Source organism: Oryzias latipes, chromosome 1, assembly GCF_002234675.1.
Source record: "Oryzias latipes chromosome 1, ASM223467v1".
NCBI classification, from domain to species: domain Eukaryota; kingdom Metazoa; phylum Chordata; class Actinopteri; order Beloniformes; family Adrianichthyidae; genus Oryzias; species Oryzias latipes.
Window position 1 is genome coordinate 13,811,097 of NC_019859.2, and position 23,343 is coordinate 13,834,439.

Sequence of the window (23,343 nt, forward strand, 5' to 3'; positions counted from 1 at the left end):
CAATTAGTGGCATTTTGCAGCGAGGGGCTGATAAATGATAAAATTTTTGATAAAGACTCGACTAACTAACGGCTTTCACGCTTTGAACTCAACTCTGGGATAAAAAAGGGGGACAGTACAAAGAGGAAAAAGCCCTCAGTCACGTATAAAGACGTAAATGGCTAACCATCCATCACTGAAATATTAAAAAGGTCTCTTTGAAATAAAACATTCATCATTTTATATATCGATTGAGAGAGAAATTTTGTTTTTTTTTTCTCAAATCTTGGAACTTTTTACACTTCAACCGGCCTAGTCTTTGACTTTCGGCTTATTCTGATTTGAAATAACGTTGGCCACATACATCTTTTATTAATCTTTCACACAGTAGTTCATTTGGAGTCTGTGTGACATTTGCTGCAGCTACAATTCCCTAAAGCCCAATCCAATGTGACAAACTGCTTCAAACACTGAACAGGGAAACAGTGGAGCTCTTTTGGCGTACAGGCTTCCTCGCTTTGTGAAAGGAAATGCTGACTTGATGATTGGCAGATGGAGGACATGTGTAGTATGAACACATTGTTGTCCTTTTTGTTCTTGAGGAGTTGCATCTCTAATCCAGACATATTTAGCTGGATAATCACCTTTCATCATATAATCCTCAGGTTAGGTAACAGGCCTCCTTGCAGTTATGCTTCAGTTGCATCCGTCACGCAAGACGAACAGGAAGAGCTACAAGTAAGTAAACACTGCAATTCTTTCAACCGTTCTTCCTTGTTTTATGGCTGGAGAGGGAACGAATCCGAAAGATTTTCTGTTCAAATGATTTATAGCGAGGCATTAACCTGCTTTAAGATATACTGTTCAATAATTTATCTTCTATCAATACTGGCTCATTTGCTTCTACTTGTGTTGGAGGCAGCCTACTCAGTCTGATGGGACTGACAGCCGTTTCAGCTCTACACCATTTGATTACTCAAACCAATGCTACGTTTTAGTGCAACAAACACATACCCAATGCCATGCTTCTATTTGCTGTGGTTCAATATTTGTGCCCTTGTTGATTGCTTCTGCCAGCTCATATAAACACACTCAGGGAGGGGAGGCTGGACTCCACTGGAGGAAGACGTTTTTATTTAATGAGAGAGAAGATAAAGATATGCTTGAACTCTGTTCTCTTTGGCTGAGAGGATCTCAAGCAAACAGCCTCATTTCAGAGTTGTGTCCAGAAATCAGTGCTGGTGGGGAATCTGTAGGTACGTAAGATTTGGAGTGGAGGCGTTAAAATACGATACAATTTGATAGCTCTCCAAACCTGACAGTTTTTCCTCCAATGTAGTTTTTGGATCATGCAAAAATACACTGTAAAGATGCAAAATGTGAGGGGCAGATAAAAGCACATAGCAACAAAAGCCTATCTAAACTCACAGCCTACTCCAGTTAAACAATTTGGATTGTTTTTGTTTATCAAGGTAGCCTTTTTTTAATAATAATAAAATAAAATTAAGTCACACTTTAACTTTATATAAATGTAAAGTTCCACTCAAATCATCTTTTAATCTATTGTTAAAGTAATCCCAGTGGTCTTTTATTTATGATTTTGCCAATTTTAGCTGAAATTTTAAAAAATCTGTATCGTTTTCTAGGACATAGTTTCTGCAGAATGATAGTAGTTCATTAGAAATTCACCTCTAAATTGGGTTGGGAGTGGGTTTTTGAGCTTTTGTCCACATAAAGTCTAAAATTTTAAAAACAATGAAAAAACAGGTTTACGATTGTTAAGATTTTACAGAAGCAGAAAGAAAGACTTTCACTGACAGAGATAATTGCATATTCACCTCCTGCAGCATTGCCACGTTTAACGTGCTGCTTGTAATACAACTTCCACTCCTCATTGATTCCCATCATCTCCTCGAGCAGTGCTTTCCAACCCTGGTCTGCGAGTTTTGATTTTCCTGCTCAGACACACTCCATTCAGCTCATCAGCTTTCCAGAAGCCTGAAAATGAGTCACTGTGAATTGAGTCAGGTGTGTTTGAGCAGAGACAAAGCAAAACAGGAGTATAGACATAAATGTATTCAGAAAGGTCTTTTTGTCAATAAAATGTTTATATTCATGATATCCTTGGTGGGTTACCATGTTAGTCTGCCTGTTGGCACGACTAAATGCTCCACAATTTGCAAATAATGGAAATTCTATAACCAGTTGCCTGTTCTTATGTGAAAATCAACGTTAGCTGCTAAATTGTGGGACACAAAATCAGAATGAACGCAAAATAAATAAATAAAAAACATCCATGATAATAACCTTCCACTGTGTTCACTCAGCTTAAAAAGGTTTCCAGGCTCATTTTAAGCTGCTCCTATTTTCTTTCTATTATGTCCTAGTGTGTTTGGCAGCTTTGAAGTAAAGTTTGCAGGATTTATGCATTTCCCTCTCATTAAAATTGGCACATTAATGAATCCGTGGATGCTCACATGGTAGCCCTTTTTCCATTCAAACAAGTGTTTTGTCCTGTTAAAATATCAACAAAATCATTGCAGAGAGTACTGTATTTTTGCACAGCTTGCGTGTGAGTCACATAGAAAATGAGCCTGACCATCTCCACTCCAGTGGTTCTCACAAAAACACATTTGGAGTTTCTATTTAACCTTAAGGGCTCTGGGCGGCGTCTCCCAGATACTGTCAGCACATTAGTTCACCGCAGCAGCATTGCGTTCTATTGTCAGCTGTGTTGGATGGGTTTGTTTGTGCTCGGTCCACCTATAGCTTCCCATTTCATTACCTCACTTAGCTTGATTAGAATTTACATTTGCCTGTGTTGGCTCAGTGATTGACAGCGATTGGCCACTTAGGGAGGAGTGCCGAAGACACGGAGAGTGCTACTCAGTGGTTTGTGCAGTGAAACTCACATGTGCGCAAGTTGTTGATGTGCTTGTTCACCCTGATGGGAGATATGCTTGTTGAAGATGAGGAAGAGAATTTTCTGAGAAAATAATTAAGTTGTTTTTCATCAACATTGTGAATTTTTCTTAGACTCATTTTTAAATATATCATACCTGTAGATCTGTATCTATAAAACTAATTGCATAAAGGTATACAGAAACATAAAAGAAACGCATCACTTGTCTCCTTAAAGATTCTTCCATTCCAGTTTTTAACAACTCATCGTGCTCCAGTGTTTTGCAATCAGTATGTACGTCACACTGATTGTGGGAGTTCATTGCAAAAAGGCAATCACTACTCAGTCATGGCACGTTTCAGTCCGGACTAGTGGGAGGTGACTCATTTAACAGTCACACATTAAATAGTCCACAATAATTTAAAGAGCTGCCTCTCCCTTTGCGTTTTCACTGGAGCCCCCACGGTTGTTGTGGCCTTAAGCAGTAACGCGGGAGCAGCTCTTGAGCATCTGTCTTTGTGTTTTTACTGCATCTGAGGCATCATGCTAATAGCGTGAGTGCACAATTTGTCCCTACATCCCCGCAGAGCTCCACGACAGACCATTAATCTCCCTTTCAAACAGACAACTACAACTCTCCTCCACCTCCTCCTCTTCAGATCATTCTTGTTCATTTCTTCTCAGACATCTTTCTTCTCTCAATCTTCCTGTAACCCACATACCTGATTTCCATTGTTCGTCCACACAACTGTTGTCTTCGTTTCAGCTCCCTTCAGCCTCGGTCTCATTCATTCCTTTGTGACTCACATTTATAGCAGTATTTCTATATGAGAGCTTTAGCTGACTGCCAACCTTTTTATTATTCACCCGCTTTTACAGGAGAGAGACCGGCCTATATCAACACGACAGCCACACCCATAAAGAAAGGAGACATTTTTAGCTTCAAAGTGAATTTCCTTAGAGCTTTTTAAAGACAGACTTCGATTAAAATTTTAGTGTTTTTGTGGCATTTTTCTGATGATGGAAGGCATAATAAGAAAATTAAGCTTAGAATTGCATATCTGAGTATTTCTTTATTCAAATCATTGTGGATCAGGGGCAGACGAAAAATGATGTTTGAAAAAGCCTGTAGCAGGGCGTAGGTGCTACAGTTGCAAGGTCCTGCTCCACTCTGTTCCGATACATCCACTTATGGATAACTACATCCATGTACGTCTTTGTTTTCCTCGTCCGAGCTGGGACCTGTTTCAAATTTTAACAGCTGTATAGCTCCAAAATTCCTCTGCATTTTTGTTGCACTGGTAATGTTAGGTTGGGGTAGTGAGGTGCTGCAGGAGAGCGTGTAAACAAAAGGGAGATGAGAAATAAGAGCAGGTTCGATGTGTGACAACAGTCCCTCCCACAACTCAGTGGCAATTTTCTGATGAATTCCTGTCGCTCTGCAGAATCTATGACTAAAAAATTAACAAAGGCTTTTGAATTTGCCTAAAAACCGCATAATGATAATTAAAAGACCACTGGTAACACTTTTAAAATAGGTCAATAGATGATCAGAGTGGGACCTTAAAGGTTCTTTCTGGAGTTGTTTGGGCTGTCCTTTTGTTTTATTTAGTATCAATAGAATCTCACCTGATAAGGACTAACATGCAAACTCTGATCCTCCTGAAAACTTGTCATTTTTTTGTCTGCATGAAAACCCTCATCGGGTTAAGTGACAATACCAATGTGGACAAACTACACAGCAGAAAAAAAAGGAAGTATTTGGTGTGCATTCCTTGAATTTTTAGTAGAAAAAAAAAGGCCACAGTGGGAATTTAGAGAAGCGCCTATCGTGAAAAAGTTGAAAATATCTCTAGTAAACATGGTGTAGTAAAGATGTGGAGGCACCTGGAAATCTGTTCGGAGGACAAACTACATGGTCATTTTTTACCTTGACATTTCCCCATAGTTTGGTTTGCATCTGTCTCTGTTCCCCTTTTGGGAAAATATAAAAGGTCAAATGGAGGTGTGAAAAATTTAGGTAGAATACTGCCCATTCAAACAAAGTCCATGATGGTGTATCCCTATGTGAAAAAGTTCACCCTCAAAGTGTCAGATATCTTAGTCGTAGATTTTTGTAAGTGCTGATCAAGCCTTCTTTAGGTTTTTATTCCAAAATGGTGCTATCTAAAGGTCAAGCTTCTGCCTTCTAAAAAAAAAAAAGTCCAGAAGAAATTTGAGGCTAAAAAGTATTTTCCAAAATGTATTCAAACTAAGGCATATATTTTATGTAAAAAAATAAATAAAAAAGTAGGGTGTTTGTAGATGTGGCTAGTTGAATGATTTATGTGGATGCAGACAAACCAGGCATACAGAAAGTATATTTATGGTGTAAAAACATAATGATGAGCTTGCAGTTTTATCTTCTGTATACCCATTTTTGAGGCATTAACTCAAAAAACAGGGGTGCAAATGTATTAATAATTATTGGACAAAACCTTTTACACTCTGAATTACTATGAGATAACCATACATGCCAAAGACTTATGTTTTGGCAATAGAATGAGAACAATTCTTAAAAAAAATTAATACATTTAAACTGTGAAGGGTGTAATATGTATATATGTAATTGGATGTTTTTTTCTTAAATCAAAATGACTTAAAAACAAAATAAATATTTGGGAAACAAATGATGCAGTTACTAAAAAGAAAGAAGGACACATTGTGAAACAGGAGTTCTGAAGCTTTAGTGTCTAGTATTGTGTAAGGACCTGATAAAACTGAGGAATTAAGTATACATTTATTTAAGTCCTTGAGGAATTATCTTTATACATCTAACTGTAACTCTAACCCAAGTTAGAACTCATTGAAAATTCCCAGGGAGTTATATGACTGAAATATAGGAGAACCCTTTTATACAAGGAATACTGTCTGTAATAGATGCAGAACTTGAAATGAATTTGTTTTTCTCCATCTTAGACATTTCAACATAAATATAATGAAGGAGACATTTCAAAAACTGTAATGTAATATTCATTTATAATTTCAGCTTGGGAAGCTACACCAAGGATCCAATTATAGTGTAATTGACAAAACATCTATCTACACAATTACAAATAAAAGGTCAGAGTACCTCTGCATTTCATTTATCCATTAATTTAGCTTTGAAAACACTGTAAATAATGAATGTGTGTCTCTAGTTTATTTGAAAAGTGTGTGTGGTTTTTCTGAGCTTCTTTACTAATGCTTTGTGTTTGTCTTGTAGTAAAGATGTCCATAAAAAGTCCAAAAGCAACACCGGAAAGCAGGCCCTCCTCTGCTGCCAGGTCAGTGCAGAAGTGCAGAAAAACGTCTTCTACAATTAAAGTTAGAAAAATAGCCATATTGTTGTCAATGCAAATATAAATTTTAAAGTCTTTCATCTTAATGTGGTGCTTTAACACAACAAGAACATTCTAAATATCAGTTTTGTATCTGCTGAAATAGTCGTAAGATAAGGGGCTTATCTCGATAACCTTTTCGTCGCATTTCCACCAAGAAAAATCAGTCTCTCATTATTGAACTTCTGACTTGTGTTTTTGTTTTCTTGGTTTGGTTCTTTGATTGTGTGTTTCTGGATGGATTTGGTCTGTGTTGGTCATCTGTTTGTTTTATTTTGCGAACTCCAGTTTTGAAGTTTTGGTGTCTGCTGTAGTTTTCATCAGTGGGTCACACCTGTGTTCCATTTTATTCAAAGTCACCAGTCTGCTGTGACTGCTGTATGCATTTGCACTCCTCTGTTTATGGACGATGAAAGGGAGTCTTATTTAACCCTTTAACACTGGAGATGTCGTCAGCAACAATTAAATGACACGCTCTTTGACATATCGTAACTCCTCGTCCGATTACGTGACCAACGTGAATCAGCTGATTCTGATTCAGAGAAAAGTGACACAACAGCATAAAGCCACATTTCTCTGCAACAGAATCAGCTTCTTTATTTTGATTGCGTGATGATCTAAAATTCGATTCACATCGTAATGTGTGGTTGACGATCCTATTCATTGTTGATGTTTGTTCATTTTGAAAGATCCGATTCACTGACTTAAAATCAATCCAGGACATTTTTAGCCATAACTTCAACCAGTGTGACTCAGAGATAAACACCTGGGTACTGAACAGTGCAGGTTAGGTTTTCCAGATTCCTTGTATTTCTTGCAGGATAATCAAGTGTAACTTGTTCACAATCAAGCAAAGAAGAATTAGAGTCATATCCATTCACATTTTAGTTTCATATAGTTCAGCCGCCTGTTGTTTTTCCTCTTTAAAATAATCCAAATGAAACATTATTACTACCTTCTACTGTATGGTCACATGTCTTCGAAACATTCAAAGTATTTTAACACATTGGACTGGAATGATGCTTGATCAGTTTTTTTCTGTCATCACATGTGTTTTGTCCGCTGTAATATCACCAGGTCATTTTTATATTATAGGAAAATAAACCTACCAATCCAAACCTTTCAATCCAAATGGCACTTTCCAATATTAATACAAGTAGCCTAATCAAGAAAGCTTAATAAAAAAGGTAACCAACTATTAAATGCAAGTCAAATATCTAGTAAATACAAATCAGGCTTTTACAAATTAAAGAACCAAACCAAGAAACCAAAATGTAACAAGGTGAGGACTGTGATGTCATCCTTAGCTTTCATTGGGAGTTATTTTCATGTTTGTTTTAGAAGAACGTTAAAAGATAATGACTCATGACAGTTCCCCTAAAACCCAGCGCACCTTAAATTGATAAAGGCTTTTTTTTCTCCCAGCGTGTCTCCACGAGGAGGGAGGGCTGCACCTGCTGGAAAATCGCCCGCTATGGGGAAATTCAAAAACAAGGCCCTTCAGCTTAGCCTCTCCAAGAAATTCTGGTTTCTATCCTTCTCAGTTTCTAACAAATGGGAGTGGGTTGGGAGTTATGAACAGGAATAGTGTCCCTGCATGATGGATATCAAGGAGCTGCAGAATAAGAGCTTTAACTTTGATAGTGACTTTTTTGCTGTTGTAGATGGTACTGACACTAAGCAGTCGTTTCATAATTGTCTTTTAAAGACTACCACCTAAAAGTCACTATTTACTGCTGCACTAGGTCGTTTTACTTCAAATTATATGCTTGTTTTGATGATGACAACTCTCAACAACTAGAATAAAAATCCACACTTCACAGCACCAAGTCCTCCACAGCCAAAGGGAAGGATCCTGGAGAAGAGGAGGGTAAGCGGAAGAGTAAAAGGAGCCTCAGCAACAGTTCAATGGTGGCTGCAGCTTATGTCTCCTATCTAAATAAGCTTTTTGGACAGGTCAGTTCAAAGCTTTAAAAGTCTGTAGAGAATGTAAAGCTACGTTCACACCAGGCATAATAAGGGCTGAAGAACATCCTGAACGTGCATTCAAGAAAGTCATTTTGCCCGTGCTGTTCACACTGGACAAGCAGGGAGGGGCTTCTTCTTCTTTTCTTCTTCCACTGTTTACTAGTGCATGTCTACTACCTACAGTTGAAAGGGGCTTGGTGCAAATCTTGCCTCAGACTTTTTCTTTCACAGCTCAATTTGGATATATATAAGACTTGGTGTCATATAATTCTGGGACACTACCCGTATGTAACTACCCAATTTTAGTCCCTGATTGGTAAAAGTTTGACCCGGTTTAACTTTCAATGAGCTTTTAATGGCGCGTTGTACATAGAGCCTGAAAACTTGTGTAGCGACATGTGAACCTGAGAGTTTTGAAAGTGGAAGACAAAAACAGAAATTTACGTGCATTTACATAAACTTTTCACTGGACATGGTCGCTTGAACGCACATTGTTGACGGTGGTGTGAACATAGCTTAACATGCTGATTGGTCTTTAGAGCTTCATGAGTTGCAAACCTTTAGTGCACATGCTTCAAATGTCTCCACTCACAGCCCCCCATGTCATAGCTAATAGCTCCAAGCTTTAAAAAAACAAACATTTTTGAAGATCAATTGTTAGAGTAAACCTATAAACTAGTTCAGTAGCCTAGGAGGAGTATCTGGGAAGACGTTGGTTTAAATCAATGGTTGAGTCATACCGAAGACTCAAAAAATGGGACCCCTTGCCTCTTTGCTTGACATTCAGCATTTGGGGGTATTAAATCACCAAATGATTCTTCAGTGAGGTTTGACTGCAATTCACCGCTCTCCCAAGGATCAAATGTGGAGAATATATTTCACACAAAGTGTGTGTCAACTGATGGGACTTTAATTTGTATTTTTACAACTTGCGCTGGTCTTGAACGTTGTCACTCCCATTTGGCCAAAGTGCACACAATATAAAAACCTTTTTCTTGGTAATTATAATAAAAGCAGATTTTTTTCAACATTTAACAATTTGCTTTTTGCATGAATTAGGTGAGTTAAACTAACAATCCTTGTTTAGCGCCAACAAAATGATTAGCTCTTTTTCTAAGAGAAACGTATGCATACAAAATCCACAAATGTGAGTTTAAACTCAGAAACTTTTGTGCCATTTTTCAGCAATTTACTTCCATTGTTTGGAGTTTTGAGGCCAAAGAGGCAGTGGTTGTAATCACTGAATGGAAGGAGACCCTGCTGAGAGGAAATACAAAACAGAATCAAAGGCTGCCTTTATGATCAGAAAATGATTTACCATGATTACACAGAATTAAAGACCAAGTGCGTTTTTTTGTACTTATAAAAATTGAATGGTGTTTTTTGCAGCAGGATCATTATCAACCAATGGGATCCCTATTTTATTGTTCTTGAGAAATTTTGGGAAAATTATAAATGTGAGATTTAGCTCTTGGGTTTTTGCCTAACAATAGGTGCTGATCTGATCATATTATTCTCCTGGCTGAAGATAGATGATGCTGGTGCACGGATGCAGAGAGACCCTCGATGCTGCAGCAGTACTTGTTTCATTAACCCAAGATTCACCGTCAGCAATCATTAGATCTAAGTGTCATAGAGCTGCCACAAATGAAAAGCAATTGGTACACATAAAAGTCTGATAGATGAACAGTAAAGGCTGTATGATAGGGCTGTTGAATCAACAGGATCTATATGTGCTTTTCCTTCTCATTTTCTTGGCGCCTTTTCACTTTGATGTCTTTATGTGTTATTGCAAAGCATGAACAAAGCTCTGTGAGAGCACATGTGTCATGCTTACAAAGCAGTGGACTGCTCAAATTGGCTATGTGAAGGCAGGCAGAATGACATTAACAGTTAATGGGCTTATTCTGATGGATGAACTTAGAGTCTGCACGGCATGCTGTCCATGCTTTCTGGACGAGGGGAAAAAAAATCTAATTATTGGTCTGACCTTGCTATCTAAATGTTAGTCCTGTTTGACTGGAGGATCCTGGGATCAGGAAACAGCTGCAATAAACTGTGAGCAGCACAATAGGAAAATCATTTTAGAACAGAAGGCTTAAATAACCACAGAAGCTCATAGGCAGTGATGAGAAGTGACATAGCTATTTATGCAATTGCATCTTGGCATCGCATTCTGACTGTGTTGCCCATATTTTAGTGTGAATAATCGTTTGGGAGCCTGAAACGTGGAGCAGCACCAAGATAAACCATGGGAGCCTCTCTTTTTACTGTTGCAGTTGCAAACGTAAGCAGGATGACCTTGTGTGATTAATGTTTTAACTGCCAAGACTGGTGATAAATTAGGGGGAAAATATTCCTCTTTCCTTTGCATTTCAGCTCCAAGTTTTTCCTTTTTCACTTTTTCAGAAGTAAAGGTCAAAACTGTACTCTCCTAATGAGAGTGTCAGAAGAAACAGAAAGAAGGATGCAACTATACTGTTAAAAGTGCACATATGAGGCAGGTGGTTTCTAAGAAGATCAAAACTGTATTTTATACCTGCTGAAACCGTCCCTGAGCTCCACCCGACACACAACTCTGCAGCAGCAATCGCAGAAATCAGGGGTCATGAGCTGAGAACAACAAAACTGGAGGATTATTTTCCCTCGTAAAGAAGAAACATGACATCAAGGCAAGGAAAAAACCACGCAAACTATCAGAGCAACAAAATGTGTAACAAATACAGATCTATAAACTTTTTTTTTTTCCTTTTACCTCAGGCATCAGAGACTGCCAATCAAAAATTCGCAGCTCTGGCTGCGTGCCTTGAAATATAAACGAGAGAAGCGGCAGCCAAGAGAGTAAAGATAAAGTTCTTCATGACCCTTCCAGAGAATACACTCTTAGAGGCAGGACTGACACAATGCTTAAATAAATACTTAACGAAAGAAGCATCACATGACACTGGGGTTCTGTGGCAAGTGTACACTCTGATGAAAATGGTGCTTTTAATATATTATGTGGCATTTTTCTTATGATGAAGGACAAATATGAAGAAAATTAAGTTTAAAATTGCATTCCAGTATTGCAGTATTTCTTTATTAAAATTGTTGTGAATCAGGAGCAGACACAAAATAAATTCTTTTGGAAAACCCTTGAAGATTTGACATAGAAGCTACTACAGTAAGCCACAAGCTCCCCGCTCCACCCCCATTCTGATGCATCTACTTGTAGACGAGTAGAACCATGTAAGTCTGAGCTGGCTTCTGGCTTTAAAACTGTATGGCTGGATAGTTTATTTATTGTTCGCCATTTTAGTTGCACCGGTAATGCTAGGTTGGTGTTGTGAGGGGCGTTTAGCGGGAAAGCGTGTTAACAGTGGATGTTCAAGTTCAAGGCCTAAGATGGTATGAGCCCATCCTATAATAAAAACATCTTATATTGCCTTACCATCCCCCCCAGGATGTCTAAACGTTTAGTTAGAAGTAGACCCTTTAGCTACCAAGCACCAGTGTTACTGGGTAAGCTCCCAGCTCATTCAAGAGAGTACGACACAATTTCTACATTCAAAGTTAGGCTTAAAATATTCATCTTTGACTGGCTTATTGCCAGGCTAGTTAGTAATCAGGGAATATTTAACTTATTGCTCTCACTACTGTAATGACGTTTGTGGGAATAATTACAATTTTTTTATATCCATTATACATATATCTCTGCAGAAGGAAGATGGTTTCATAAACCCCATGCTTGGATTAATACTATGTTGTGTTATTATTATTATGCTAAAACTGTGGATTTTCTATTTTTGTCATTATTATTATTACCATTGGCTATACTGTATGTGCCAAAGTGCATGCAAGTTACTAAGGTTTGAATTTAATTTTAATAACAATTACAATTAGTTGATAATAGGCTGCTAGAACCTAGAAGCTGGGGAGAGTATGGTTGACTGGGGTTCTGTCCGGGGAGTGATTCCAGATTGCAGTTGACTCGTCTGTTCTTCCGTACTTGGCCGTGGACCTGGCTTCTGACCCTAACCCTAACCCTATTCCATCTGGATGAAGCCCATCTGTTACAGTATTCTAACATGCAGTTGCACAGTTAGATAAGTTAATTCTTCTCTAAGTTCTGGTACATTGCATGTCCGTCCTGGGGAGGATCCCTGCTTCACGTGTACATCCCTGAGGTTTCTTCTTTTCTTCCCTGGAAGGAGGGTCTAAGGGCAAATATGTCCCTTTTAGCTTAGTCTGTTTAGTTTAGTTTAGCAATCAGCAATTGTATTTTATTACTGATTTTAGGTTTTGTACAATTAGCGAAGCCCATTGAGACAACTGTGTTTTAATATTGGGTTATCTAAATACAAATTGAATTGAACTGAATTGAATTGATGGGATGGAGGCAGGCTTACTTCGCCAACAGTCCCGCTCACAACTCAGAATTTCTTATAAACTATGCCGCTTTGCAGAAAATATGTACAAGAAAACGCATATTTATCTTTTTGGTGAACACAGCATAATCGTAATTAGAAATTTCACTGGGAACACTTTGAAAGTAGTTCAAAAGAAGATTGGAGATCTTTAAGAAAAGTTCAAAGTTTAATACGCTTAATCAGAAATATATATAAAACGGGATGATCTTGATTCCTAAATCTGCTCCCTAGAGACATTGTTGGGTTTTTAATGTTTGTTACAAAAATTTGACATGGATTGTCACCTCACTTTGTCTTCAGACAGATGTACATCCTGCTGCTTTAAGCCCTCAGCATGCCTGTGTTCTGCCGTCATCCATTCTGCTTAAAATGGACACTTTGCTCCTTGCCTTTAGCTATGGCTCACCTCCAGAAATATGAGGGAAAGGGAAAAAAAAGGGAGCAAAACAAAGTGATATATCACAGCAAGCCAAAGAAATCAGACTGCTTCATACATGTATACAAATACCAACTTGTCTGCAAAAAGCTTCAAAGTATAGTAGTGTGCATATCTGTGAATGGGAGTACATCCACATGAACAGGGATTGCAAGGATTGCAACTCCCTGTCATACTCTCATGCGTGGGTGTTTATTTGTATGCACACAGATGGCGATAACGCTATTGTTTTTATTTTTATTTTTTGAGGATGCTGCAATGGCGTTTGGGTGTGCGTTTGTGTGTGTGCGCCGACACCAAGTAGTGCATGATATTGTATCAGATTGCAAATTAGGGAGATATGTCGCTGGGTGAAATCCCATTAGAGTTCACTGTCAGGTTGCAGCAGCATTGACATGAAATGCATGTTGTACTAATTTGGAAGTCAAAAACAAATTATTGCTCAATATTTCTCAGGAGAACTAAAGCGCTCTTGGTTTTTTGTGCCATCTTGCCATGCTGCCTTTTAATTATTGCCTTTGTACCCCCCCTGCTCTGCAGGAAAGAGAGCTGATGCCACTGGAGTTAGATGGTAAGATGGAAATCTAGCAGCACAGATAGTCTGTTTATCCTGTAAAACTTTCACCTTTAAACCTGCTTGCTTTTTGATATATGGGAGATATTTAATGTTTTAAAGACTCCCCTAAAAATACATTCCAGGGACACAAAACATCAACTTAAAATGCACAACATGCTTTGCCCCCCCAGTCCACTTTGGAACTTTTTGCTGAAATCAAAACTATCTTCCAACCTTCTACTCTCGTTTTCTGCACAAACATAACTGGAGTCTTACTCCTGGAAGAGATGTGTCACCTGTCTTATGCTGTTGCAATCAATGTAAATTTCTGTTTACCAGAGCTGCAAGAGGCCTTCAAGGAATTTGACTACGATGCAGATGGCTTCATCCATTACAAAGACATTGCAGACTGCATGAGGACCATGGGCTACATGCCTACTGAGATGGAGCTCATCGAGATCATCCAGCAAATCAAGATGAAATGTCAGTATTATCCGTCAGCCTGGACGTGACGGTCCGGTTTTCATTGATTCCTTGGGGGTTAGAGCATGTGTGCATGATTGATGGGACTTTCTGAAATGAGCTGTTGTGACTTTGTGAGTCATGTCTTTTGTGTGTACAACAAGAAAGTTTGTGGTTGTTTTCTCTCCCTACAAGTCCTGGAGGAACTGATGTTTGTCTTTGGGGGACCAGGAGCAGCAGGATACTCTGTCACACTGATTACTGGGCATTTCACTGCAGACGGAAAGTGGACTAGTTAGTTTGCATGTGGAGGGGCTCTTATTTGTCTGCTGGATCCATTTAGTGATTGCGTTCCCTTGTAGATTAATCCCTTTTTAACGTAAGGATAAATCAAATCAACTCAAGGGGTTAAAGTTTCAAATTGACTTTATTTATTGTGTAATATACATTTTTTCTGTTTTTATTTATTTTTGTAATTTAGCACCTGGAGCTGTTATTTTTACATAAAAAGGTGCTATAAAAATGTTTAAAAAAAACTATTTGAACTTTTAATATAGATCAGCAACAGAACAAATCTGGTTGCAACACTGTTCCAAACAGTAAGCTTTATTTCCCCTGCACCTGGACGTCTTGGCTAAATCCATCATTCACGCTGAACCCACTGCTCCAGGTTTTAAACTACAGCAGCATGTAAAAATAAAGCAGGTTACCAGCTTGGCAACATTTATACTGTTGCACAGTCAGGGAATTTCTTTGGGGCACTGTTTTAGTTTTCACATTCACAGCTATTTTACCACAGTTATGTTTCAAATCATACAGCAGATGAATATTTTACTACATTAGTTCTTCCTTCCGGTTAATATGTGAGGACAGATACAAGAAAAAGCAGTCAGGAGGTAGAAAGAATGGAGAAAAAGAAGTCTTGACTAAACAAATCTGCTTTTCTCTCCAATGTTATGTCAGAGTTCCATTATATGAGGTACAAATGAAAGGTTATATTTGCATAAATACTATGTTTAAATAATTATTAAGTGTAACTTTCAGAATAACAATAAGGAATGTTTTAGTTGTTGCCAATGCTGCCAATTTGATTAATGAAAAACTTTGTCATTAGTACCACTGAGCTTGGTTTACATTTAGCCATTAGTTCCAGCCATCAGCACAAGTGACCACACAAGCTTCTGTGGAAAACTAACGTACTAATGTCATGCCATCTGCATAAACAGCCAGCTGCATCCCATTAAAGAGCAGTACTTTACTTGCAAATGTCACATCATACCATTTAGATGCTGCTGTGGCGTTTGCTCTCCGGCACTGTTGAAAAATATAAATTACCTGTGATTTTATGTTCATCCCTATGTAGACCAGAACTTTTGGAACTGTGTCTCAGAGACTCTGTGAGCTCTGCCAACTTTGACTGTTCTAATAACCACCCAAATTTTCTTTTAATATACTGTAATATTCTAAAAAGTGTTTCTGAAAGCATCATTTTCAGTATATATTGCCAAACAATATTTAGTAGCAGTTTCTTAAAAAAAAAAAAAAAAAAAAAAAAAAAAAAAAAAAAATCTTCACCATGGATAGACATTGGATCACAGGGCCCCACCTGGACAAACTACATACACACTTACAGCTCTTTAAAATCACTAAGCAATGGAGAGGAAGCAGCTTTAGAACTGTGGGAAGAAGTCATCCATCCATCCATTTCGGGTTCACAGTGTTGCTGGAGCCAATCCCAGTCAATGTCAGGCAAAAGTGGGATACACCCTTGATGGTTTAGGAGTCCATTGCATGACAGGAGGAAAAACAAACAAACAGAAATCGCACATAGGCATATTATGTAGGAAACAGAAAAGCGTCAACTAGAACTTTCAGCGTATCAGAAGAACAGCTGCTTTAGAAAGAAGTCTGTGCTTAAAGATTTACACTGCACACATACTGAATGCTGTGCAATTGAAAAACTGAGCTTGTGATCTAATCAGTGGACTTCCATAGAGGACATAAAGAAGCTGCATCACACACACAGTGAGTTTGTGTTCCTCACTTTCTGAGAGGTTTTTCCTTTTATAAAGGTTTACAAATTGAAATGACCCACAAGTAAAAAATAAAGAAGAGCTACCAAACAAAATGTAATGTTTATATTCCACATTAACATAGAGGGGAAAAAGTATGTTTTTACATATCAAAAAAAGAAAGTGAATGTCCTAAATGCAAGACACAAAGATATGTAGCAAAATCTTTAATAAAATAATTTCCACACAAAAAAAAACAATATTCAAAAGATAAACCCCAATGAAACCACAGAATAAAAAAAACAAAACAGATGGGACAACAGAAACCCTGGTAATGTGCAACTGAAAACCATGGACTTAAATAGATGGAAGAGAAATTAACTGAAACAGAAACAGCTGAGGATGATTAAAACTCAAACCTGCTATGACTGAGACTGCTGGGAAAATGAAAACAGAGCACAACCTGACAAGAGGATCACAGCATCATGTCAATAAACCAAAAAGTGACTAAAAAGCACAATCTCTTAAATCAAAATCTCAAAGCCCTGGAGAATATCCAATTATTGTACTTTCATTTGCATAAAAATATGCTGAAGGAAAAGAGCGAGCAGGAAAACTCCATCCATCCACACTATGAAAGCAGAAAAATTTATTTTTGTTTCATATTTTTAGTATTTGATTATAGCAGCCATGTCCCTTCTCAATATAATCAGATAGTTGTTGCAGTAGTGTGATATTTTTCAAGGTCTAACTAATCAAATTGTTTTAATATGTTGGCATTTGGAAATAAAGTGAAGAAGAAGTAGATAGGAAATAAAAACTTTTGTTTTTCTGACCAATTAAGCATAACAGACTTGCTAGCTTCTGGCTTCCTTCCTGCCAGCTAATCAGATTACACAGGAGGATAATTTCCTGATTAGATTGAACAAGACTAACAGTGGCTCTTGAAAACACAGATTCAATGAATATTTTCACCAAAAAAATGTCCAAATAAGACGTTTATGATTTTTAAAAATCAAAAACAGTAGGAACTGAAGACAGGCATAAATGCAATTAAAGCATATGTACAATAAATCAAAATAAGATTTTTTTTTTAAAAAGGAAAAAATTAAAGCAAATCTGCATTTTTTTAGATAAATTGAGAGAACTAAATAGTTGTACGTTCACATTTTGTATTTAATATAACTTCTAAGCTTTGTCAGAGCATTATAGAGCTTTTGTGGAAATACATTACCAGTGGTATCACACCTTCAATTGCAGAGAAACTCAGATTTAAGGCTCACCAAAAGATTGAGACAAAGTGTCTTCCCGACAGGAGTCCTCCAGGACTGCTCCTGCTGCTCCTGCTTCAGATCAAAACCAGTCAAACAAAATGATACTCTACTTTTATAACTTGAAAATCTATTTCCAAAGGGGGCCTTTTGTTTGACAGGCCTTAAGCTGATTTTGTAACCACATGACACTTGTCAAGCATTTCTTGGTTGCCTCTCCCCGCGCTAGTCTGTCTCTCTGCAATCGGAGACTAAAAAGCTCTGATCAAATTTCTGACCCATCAAAACCATCTAAGCTTTTTACTTCTACGAGGGTTCAAACTAATGAAAGCGCAGCAAGTGTATTGGTGTGTGCAGCATCAAATAAGCCTGCCTTTTGTCAAAGTAATAACATGAGCCAGCCCATTGTGTCTGTGTTTAATAATTACCACTGTATCAAGCAGAGCAAAGAGGGTTGTGACTGGATGGGCTGAAGCAAAACCAGCACATTGCTGAACATGTGCTTTTGCTTCCAGTGAAACAGAGAGAACATTTTGTTTGTGAGGGGGGGTTTGGTAGCAGCGCACTATTGGACAAAACTACTGACCTTATCATTTTTCCTCGTTTGAGCTGGCATCTGCCTCAAAACTGTACAGCTGGATAGCTCCGATGTTTGCCATTTCTTTGCACTGGTATTGTTAGGTTGGGGGTGTGAGGGACTGTAAGCTACCGGGAGAGCATGTAAACAGGGAGCTCTCAGCAACAAGGAGTGGAAAGGGGGGGGGACGGGGTTGCTCTGCAAAGAAATGCTGACACCCGGGCCACAGGGTGGACGGCACCTTCTTGGTACCCTCTTATTTTGCTTTTTATAATCATTTCTCTGTTTTTTTCATTGCATTTATGATGAGGGGCTTATTTTATTGCATGTATGGGGATTGCTGTGTTCTTGTTTGTTTTTATGTACAGCATCTTGAGCTGTTCTTTTTTCATGAAAGCCGCTTTAGAATTAAAATAAAATGAATTTGCATTTGTATCCACGGTCCCAGCAACAATTTAGAGGCAAATTTCCAATGAACTACTGCTGCTCTGTAGAAACTATACTCTTGAATATGACAGTCCCCCCCATTTTGGCTAAAATAGGCACAATTCCATTGGGAACGTGATTAAAATGGCTCAAAAGATGATCGGAGTGGGTCTAAGCTATAATAAATATCCTAACGTTACAGGACACCCACCTCTCCTGCTGGACAATAAAGCAGAAAGGGGAGAGGGAAAAAGCAAGTGCCAAAAATAAAAGGGAAAACCAGCAAAGAAGAACACATTAAGGAGGGTTTTTTCAGCTTTTGTTGAGGACAGCCAGAAGGAAAATAGTCAAATTATTTTGTGTAAGTTCTGGTTTGCTTCTTTTGGCTGTCCCCAACAAAACCTGACAGAACGTTTCAGCCTCTTTTTTTTTTTTTTTTTTTTTGCAGGCCAAGGGGTTTATTATCGTATCAGAAAGCGCTGCCGAGCAGAGAAACCAAACAAAACTTACTGCGGGCTAACCAGGTAAACAGGACAGAAGACAGTCAGTAAAATGACGGTATGGACCAGCACAGAGGAAGGCAGAGACATGACTTGTATACAAGACAGGACTGACAAGACACAGGTGAAAACGATCAGGACAGATTGGGACCAGGGAAGTAATAGTCAAAACCATGACATGCAGGAAACCTTCAAAATAAAACAGGAAGCAGAACTCAAATCATGACGGAAACAAAATGGAAGCAAAAACTAAGGCAAAAAAACCTAAACCGTGACAGGGCTACCAACCCAACATTGAATACAGGGGGGAAAAGAAACTTAGGCACAATCAATATTTTGTGTAATTAAAACAAAAAGACCGATCTTGTTCCGTTACACAAACATTGAGCATCTATTAACCAAAAAATGTAAGTTATAGGGGGCAAAATGTTAAAAAGGGTCAATTAAATGTGGTGTAGTGAGAAGATGAGTTAATTTTTGTATAGGAGAACTATCAAGCTTTTTCTACATGCTTGCAACTGTATTTACACTGATCCTCTCAAGTGTGAAAGCAAACCAAAATAAATTACTATGCATGAGAAGAGTATCTGCAAGAAATCTTAAATGTGTCGAGCCTAAGTAAATATCACATCTAAAGAGTTAAAGATTAATTAGATGCTTCAGTAAAACCAGCTTTAACGTGCACACTTTACTTTACTCTTTTACTTCTGCAGGGGGAGGCCATGTGGATTTTGATGATTTCTGTGAGTTAATGGGACCGAGGATGGTGGCAGAGACCGCTCATATGGTTGGACTAAAAGAACTGCGCTGTGCTTTTAGACAGGTAAACAAAACGAATGGTAAATGATGCTATCAATACATATAACTGCAAATAAGCAAAGAAAGCAAAAATAAAAAATAAGGCAATCCTCCGAAAGACTCTGAGTTACAGCAGTTTATCTTACTGTTTATTGACACCTTTCAATTTTTAAAACACAGACATAACAATTTCATGAGCAATTGTGTCAATTGTTTATATAATTTCCTAGACAGAATTGTCCCATTGAGTTTCCAGAAATTTCTTTTTGATTGTATTTGCACAATGTGCAGCTTTAAAACAAATGAAAAAACAATTATGGCTTAGTTTTTAGCTTTCGGAAATCATTGTGGCTTAAAAATGTCAATTATTTATGCATCTGCTCAGACAACTCAAACCTCCAGCTCCAGAATTCTCTTCTACTTTGTTAAAGTGCACTTTACCTTAGTGGTGTTATACAAAAATAAGATCTGCAGTTTTCTACTTGTACATACAAATTCTGGCTGAATATTCAAAGATAACCCAGGAAACCTGTAAGGGGCAGGTTCCTAAACCTACTAGAACACCTCAGATGTTTTCATCTAATCTTGCACTCAATGATGCACTAAAGGACTGGTTTTTCCAAAACCAACCCTTCATAATTTTACTGAATTATTGCACAGAAAAAATGCCTCCTAAGGAAATATTTCTGAGTCAGATGGGGACAAACTGTTTTTAGCCCAAACGTGCAAAGGTGTGTTAATATGTACATTTGAACCATGCAGCCAGAAGCTTAATGATATTGGATGCTGTTTGCTTAATTCTATTTTTAACATATTTTTCCTGGACTTTTGTCTCAATTAGCTGCAAAATTAGTTTTCATTTGAAACTCTTGTTAAACTTTACGAGTGATCCCTTTTTAAGAAAAATGTGTAAAAATGTGCAGTTCTGGTAAGAGGAAAGATCAAAGTTCAAACCAGAACGTTGCCTGCGTTTAATCAATATGTGGATTTTAGGAGATATTTATCCAAGTGTTAGATAAGCATATGATTGACCATGTTCTTAAACTGCTACTCTGGTTTTAATGTTAGAAAAATGAAAAGCAAATCCGAATTTTTGCAGAATACTTGTCTTTTCTGTTAAATTTGAGCCTATGAGACTTGTTTGAAAATTCCATAGAACTGGAGGCCTTTGTGACACATCAGACAAAGCAAAATAAATGAGGTGATGAATCACTACTTCACACATTTCTTTGATGCACTATGGCTTAACAGGTTTAAAGGATTGCTGCAAAAGCAAACATCAGTGCTGATACGCTCTTAATGATTTCAGCTGGGATCATATCTGTTCACTATATTTTTCATTCAACTTTGTGTTTATTTGTTTTTTAACTTTTAACTTTTTAAACTCAGGTTTTTAAGTCTTCTTTTCAAAGATTTGTTTGTGAATGTTGTTATATTTTTGTGGTGTTTTCTCCACTTTTAACGATGCAGAAAAGTTTGCTTTGCTTTCAATATTTTGGTCATGACATCCATGATCTTGACAGTTCGACTGTGACGGTGATGGAAAGATCACCCTGGAAGAACTAAAGGAAGGCATGAAGACCCTCCTCGGGGAGAAGCTAAAGAAGGGCGAGCTGGAAGAGATTCTGGGGGACATTGACCTCAACAAAGATGGCTGCATTGACTTTGATGGTGAGTGGATTGAGATTCTTAAAGCTAACACCATATTATTATACATTTACATATATTTTCAGATTTGGCACATTTGTTTGAGTTTAGATTAACGAATAACCACTTAAAATATTACAATCATTTTCACTCATGTGATGGCAATCATAGATAAATGTGAGTTTATTAATGAGAATGTTACCATTACAAGTGTAAAGGCAACACCAAGAGGACTTTTGGAAAAGTTAAAAACTCATTTAGAAATTTTAAAATGAACAGTGTACTTAACTACCCCATATAGCTGTTGAAGATATTACACTGATTAATGAAAGAAAAGAAAAATCACATTAAGTATTGCATGTTTTAACTTAAAAAAAACATGTTTTTTAATCCTGTGTGTAAAATACTAAGCTTTCATTTTGTGTTTTTTTTATATTGATAAAAAATCATGCATGTTAAAGTATGCAACATTTTTAAGAAGCCTTGAAAGGGTTAAACCAGAATGTTCCTTTTTATCTTCTTCTATCCTGAAATCTTCTACCCTTCTGGACACAAGCAAAGAGGACTGCTGGAACTGTACACAGGCAGCAATTCTATTCTTTAGGAGATGAAAATTGCACACAATTATTGATAAGTGTTCCCTTTATGATGGCCTTGTGAACACTAACATTAGCCAATGACAAATTACGTTTTTTTTTTTTGGTTTTTTGCACAGCTTAGAGGCTATCCAGAACTCTTTGTAGACTGTAAAACAAGCAGGGGTTGTTTCTGAGCAAAAGCTTGTGAGATGACCTGTCCTGGTTTTTGTACATTATGAGACTATGGGCTAGATGCCTCTTTTAATGTGGTTTTATGACATTTTCTAATCTGATCATCAAAAAGAAGATAGTTAAAGGCTCTGCCAAAATTCCTTTTCCTGAAACAAAAAAAAAAACAAACAACATTTTTCAGGGATTTTAATTTTGAGATATGAAATTAGTTATTAAAATGCTTGTGCTGACGTGTTTTATGTGGAGTGTGACAGAACGCTTTGATGCATCATACCCTAATGATTTTTGAATACAATTTTATCAAACATTACAGGCTGTTTCTCATCGAACAAGACGTTTACTGTTTATGCCCCAAATCTGCCATCTTCCAAAACAAAAACTAAAAAAAAAACTAAAACTAAAAACCTGCCTCAAGCTAAACCCTCTTATGTGACCAAATCCATTTGTCTCACTGTTAATGAACAAGTGGATCAACAATGATCAATATGGTAAGTTAAAAAAAATGGGATAATTAGCTGCTTGCTATTAACAATAACAAATGAAGAAATAGATTAATGTTTTAATTAGTTTGTCCTGTTTTGATAAATGGCTCCACAAGGACCTAATTTAGTGACAATAATAATAATACTTAAAAAAAAAAGAAAAAAACAGTTTCAGGAGGGATGTTGGTTAAAACTTCCAAGTTGACTCAGAGGAGTATGACGGCATGTTTTTCTTTACTGGAGAGTCTTAAATCTTTCTCTGTGACTCTTCTGTTTCTGTGCAGAATTTGTTATGATGCTTTCTGCACGATAATCCTCGATGGAAGATGAAGAGTGAAATGGGCCCAGAAGCTGTGTAGCAAGACTACTTGGCTGCAGCCTGTAATAAATTCATATTTTTTATACATATGTTTTTTGTATTTATGTATGTTGCCTTGTTGTATACTGTCCAGTTAAATAAAATTGTAATAAAATTGTCTCCTTGGATTTTTATGGTAAACAGAGTTCTGGTTGTGTAACTGAACTGGGTAAAGGGTTAGTGTCAAAAACCTGCAGTGTGGGGAAAGGAAATGCAGCGTGACTGCCCCCCTGTGGTTATAAATTCTCCTTTCCATCCTTCTTGTCTGTTTTCTCAGTTATGTAGTCAATCTTTTTTTATTTATTTTCAACCTTTTAATCTATGGAAACAAAGTCTTTATTGTTACAATATCAGATTACGACAAAATCATGTCCTGCGTGTAGTTATTTTTAGAAACACTTTCATATCTAATGCCAAGAAGAAAAGACCAG

At 37.4% G+C, this 23,343-nt stretch overlaps 1 protein-coding gene across 3 annotated transcripts; it reads left to right on the plus strand.

The window, feature by feature from the left end:
- The first annotated feature begins 626 nt into the window (after window positions 1–626).
- On the plus strand, window positions 627–23,032 carry LOC101155086 (calcium-binding protein 2). 3 transcript variants are annotated; one of them, XM_023956794.1, is made up of 10 exons: window positions 627–717; window positions 5,910–5,983; window positions 6,126–6,186; window positions 7,666–7,767; window positions 8,064–8,196; window positions 13,594–13,624; window positions 13,949–14,092; window positions 19,571–19,680; window positions 21,179–21,326; window positions 22,839–23,032. In XM_023956794.1, the coding sequence occupies exons 3-10, from the start codon at window positions 6,131–6,133 to the stop codon at window positions 22,865–22,867; spliced, it is 753 nt and encodes a 250-aa protein (XP_023812562.1). In that variant the 5' UTR covers window positions 627–717; window positions 5,910–5,983; window positions 6,126–6,130; the 3' UTR covers window positions 22,868–23,032. The 3 variants fall into 3 exon arrangements, with proteins under 3 accessions (XP_023812562.1, XP_011473579.1, XP_023812565.1); XM_011475277.3 differs by lacking the exon at window positions 5,910–5,983; XM_023956797.1 differs by lacking the exons at window positions 5,910–5,983; window positions 7,666–7,767 and having other exon boundaries at window positions 628–717.
- The last annotated feature ends 311 nt before the right edge of the window (window positions 23,033–23,343 follow it).

What these genes read in the sequence shown, in the direction of transcription:
- LOC101155086 (XM_023956794.1), top strand. Translation starts at nt 6,131, where the DNA reads ATGTCCATAAAAAGTCCAAAAGCAACACCGGAAAGCAGGCCCTCCTCT. An exon ending in AGGCCCTCCTCTGCTGCCAG is followed by an intron (nt 6,187 to 7,665) that starts GTCAGTGCAGAA and finishes TTTTTCTCCCAG; the next exon opens with CGTGTCTCCACGAGGAGGGA. An exon ending in TGCGCTGTGCTTTTAGACAG is followed by an intron (nt 19,681 to 21,178) that starts GTAAACAAAACG and finishes TGATCTTGACAG; the next exon opens with TTCGACTGTGACGGTGATGG.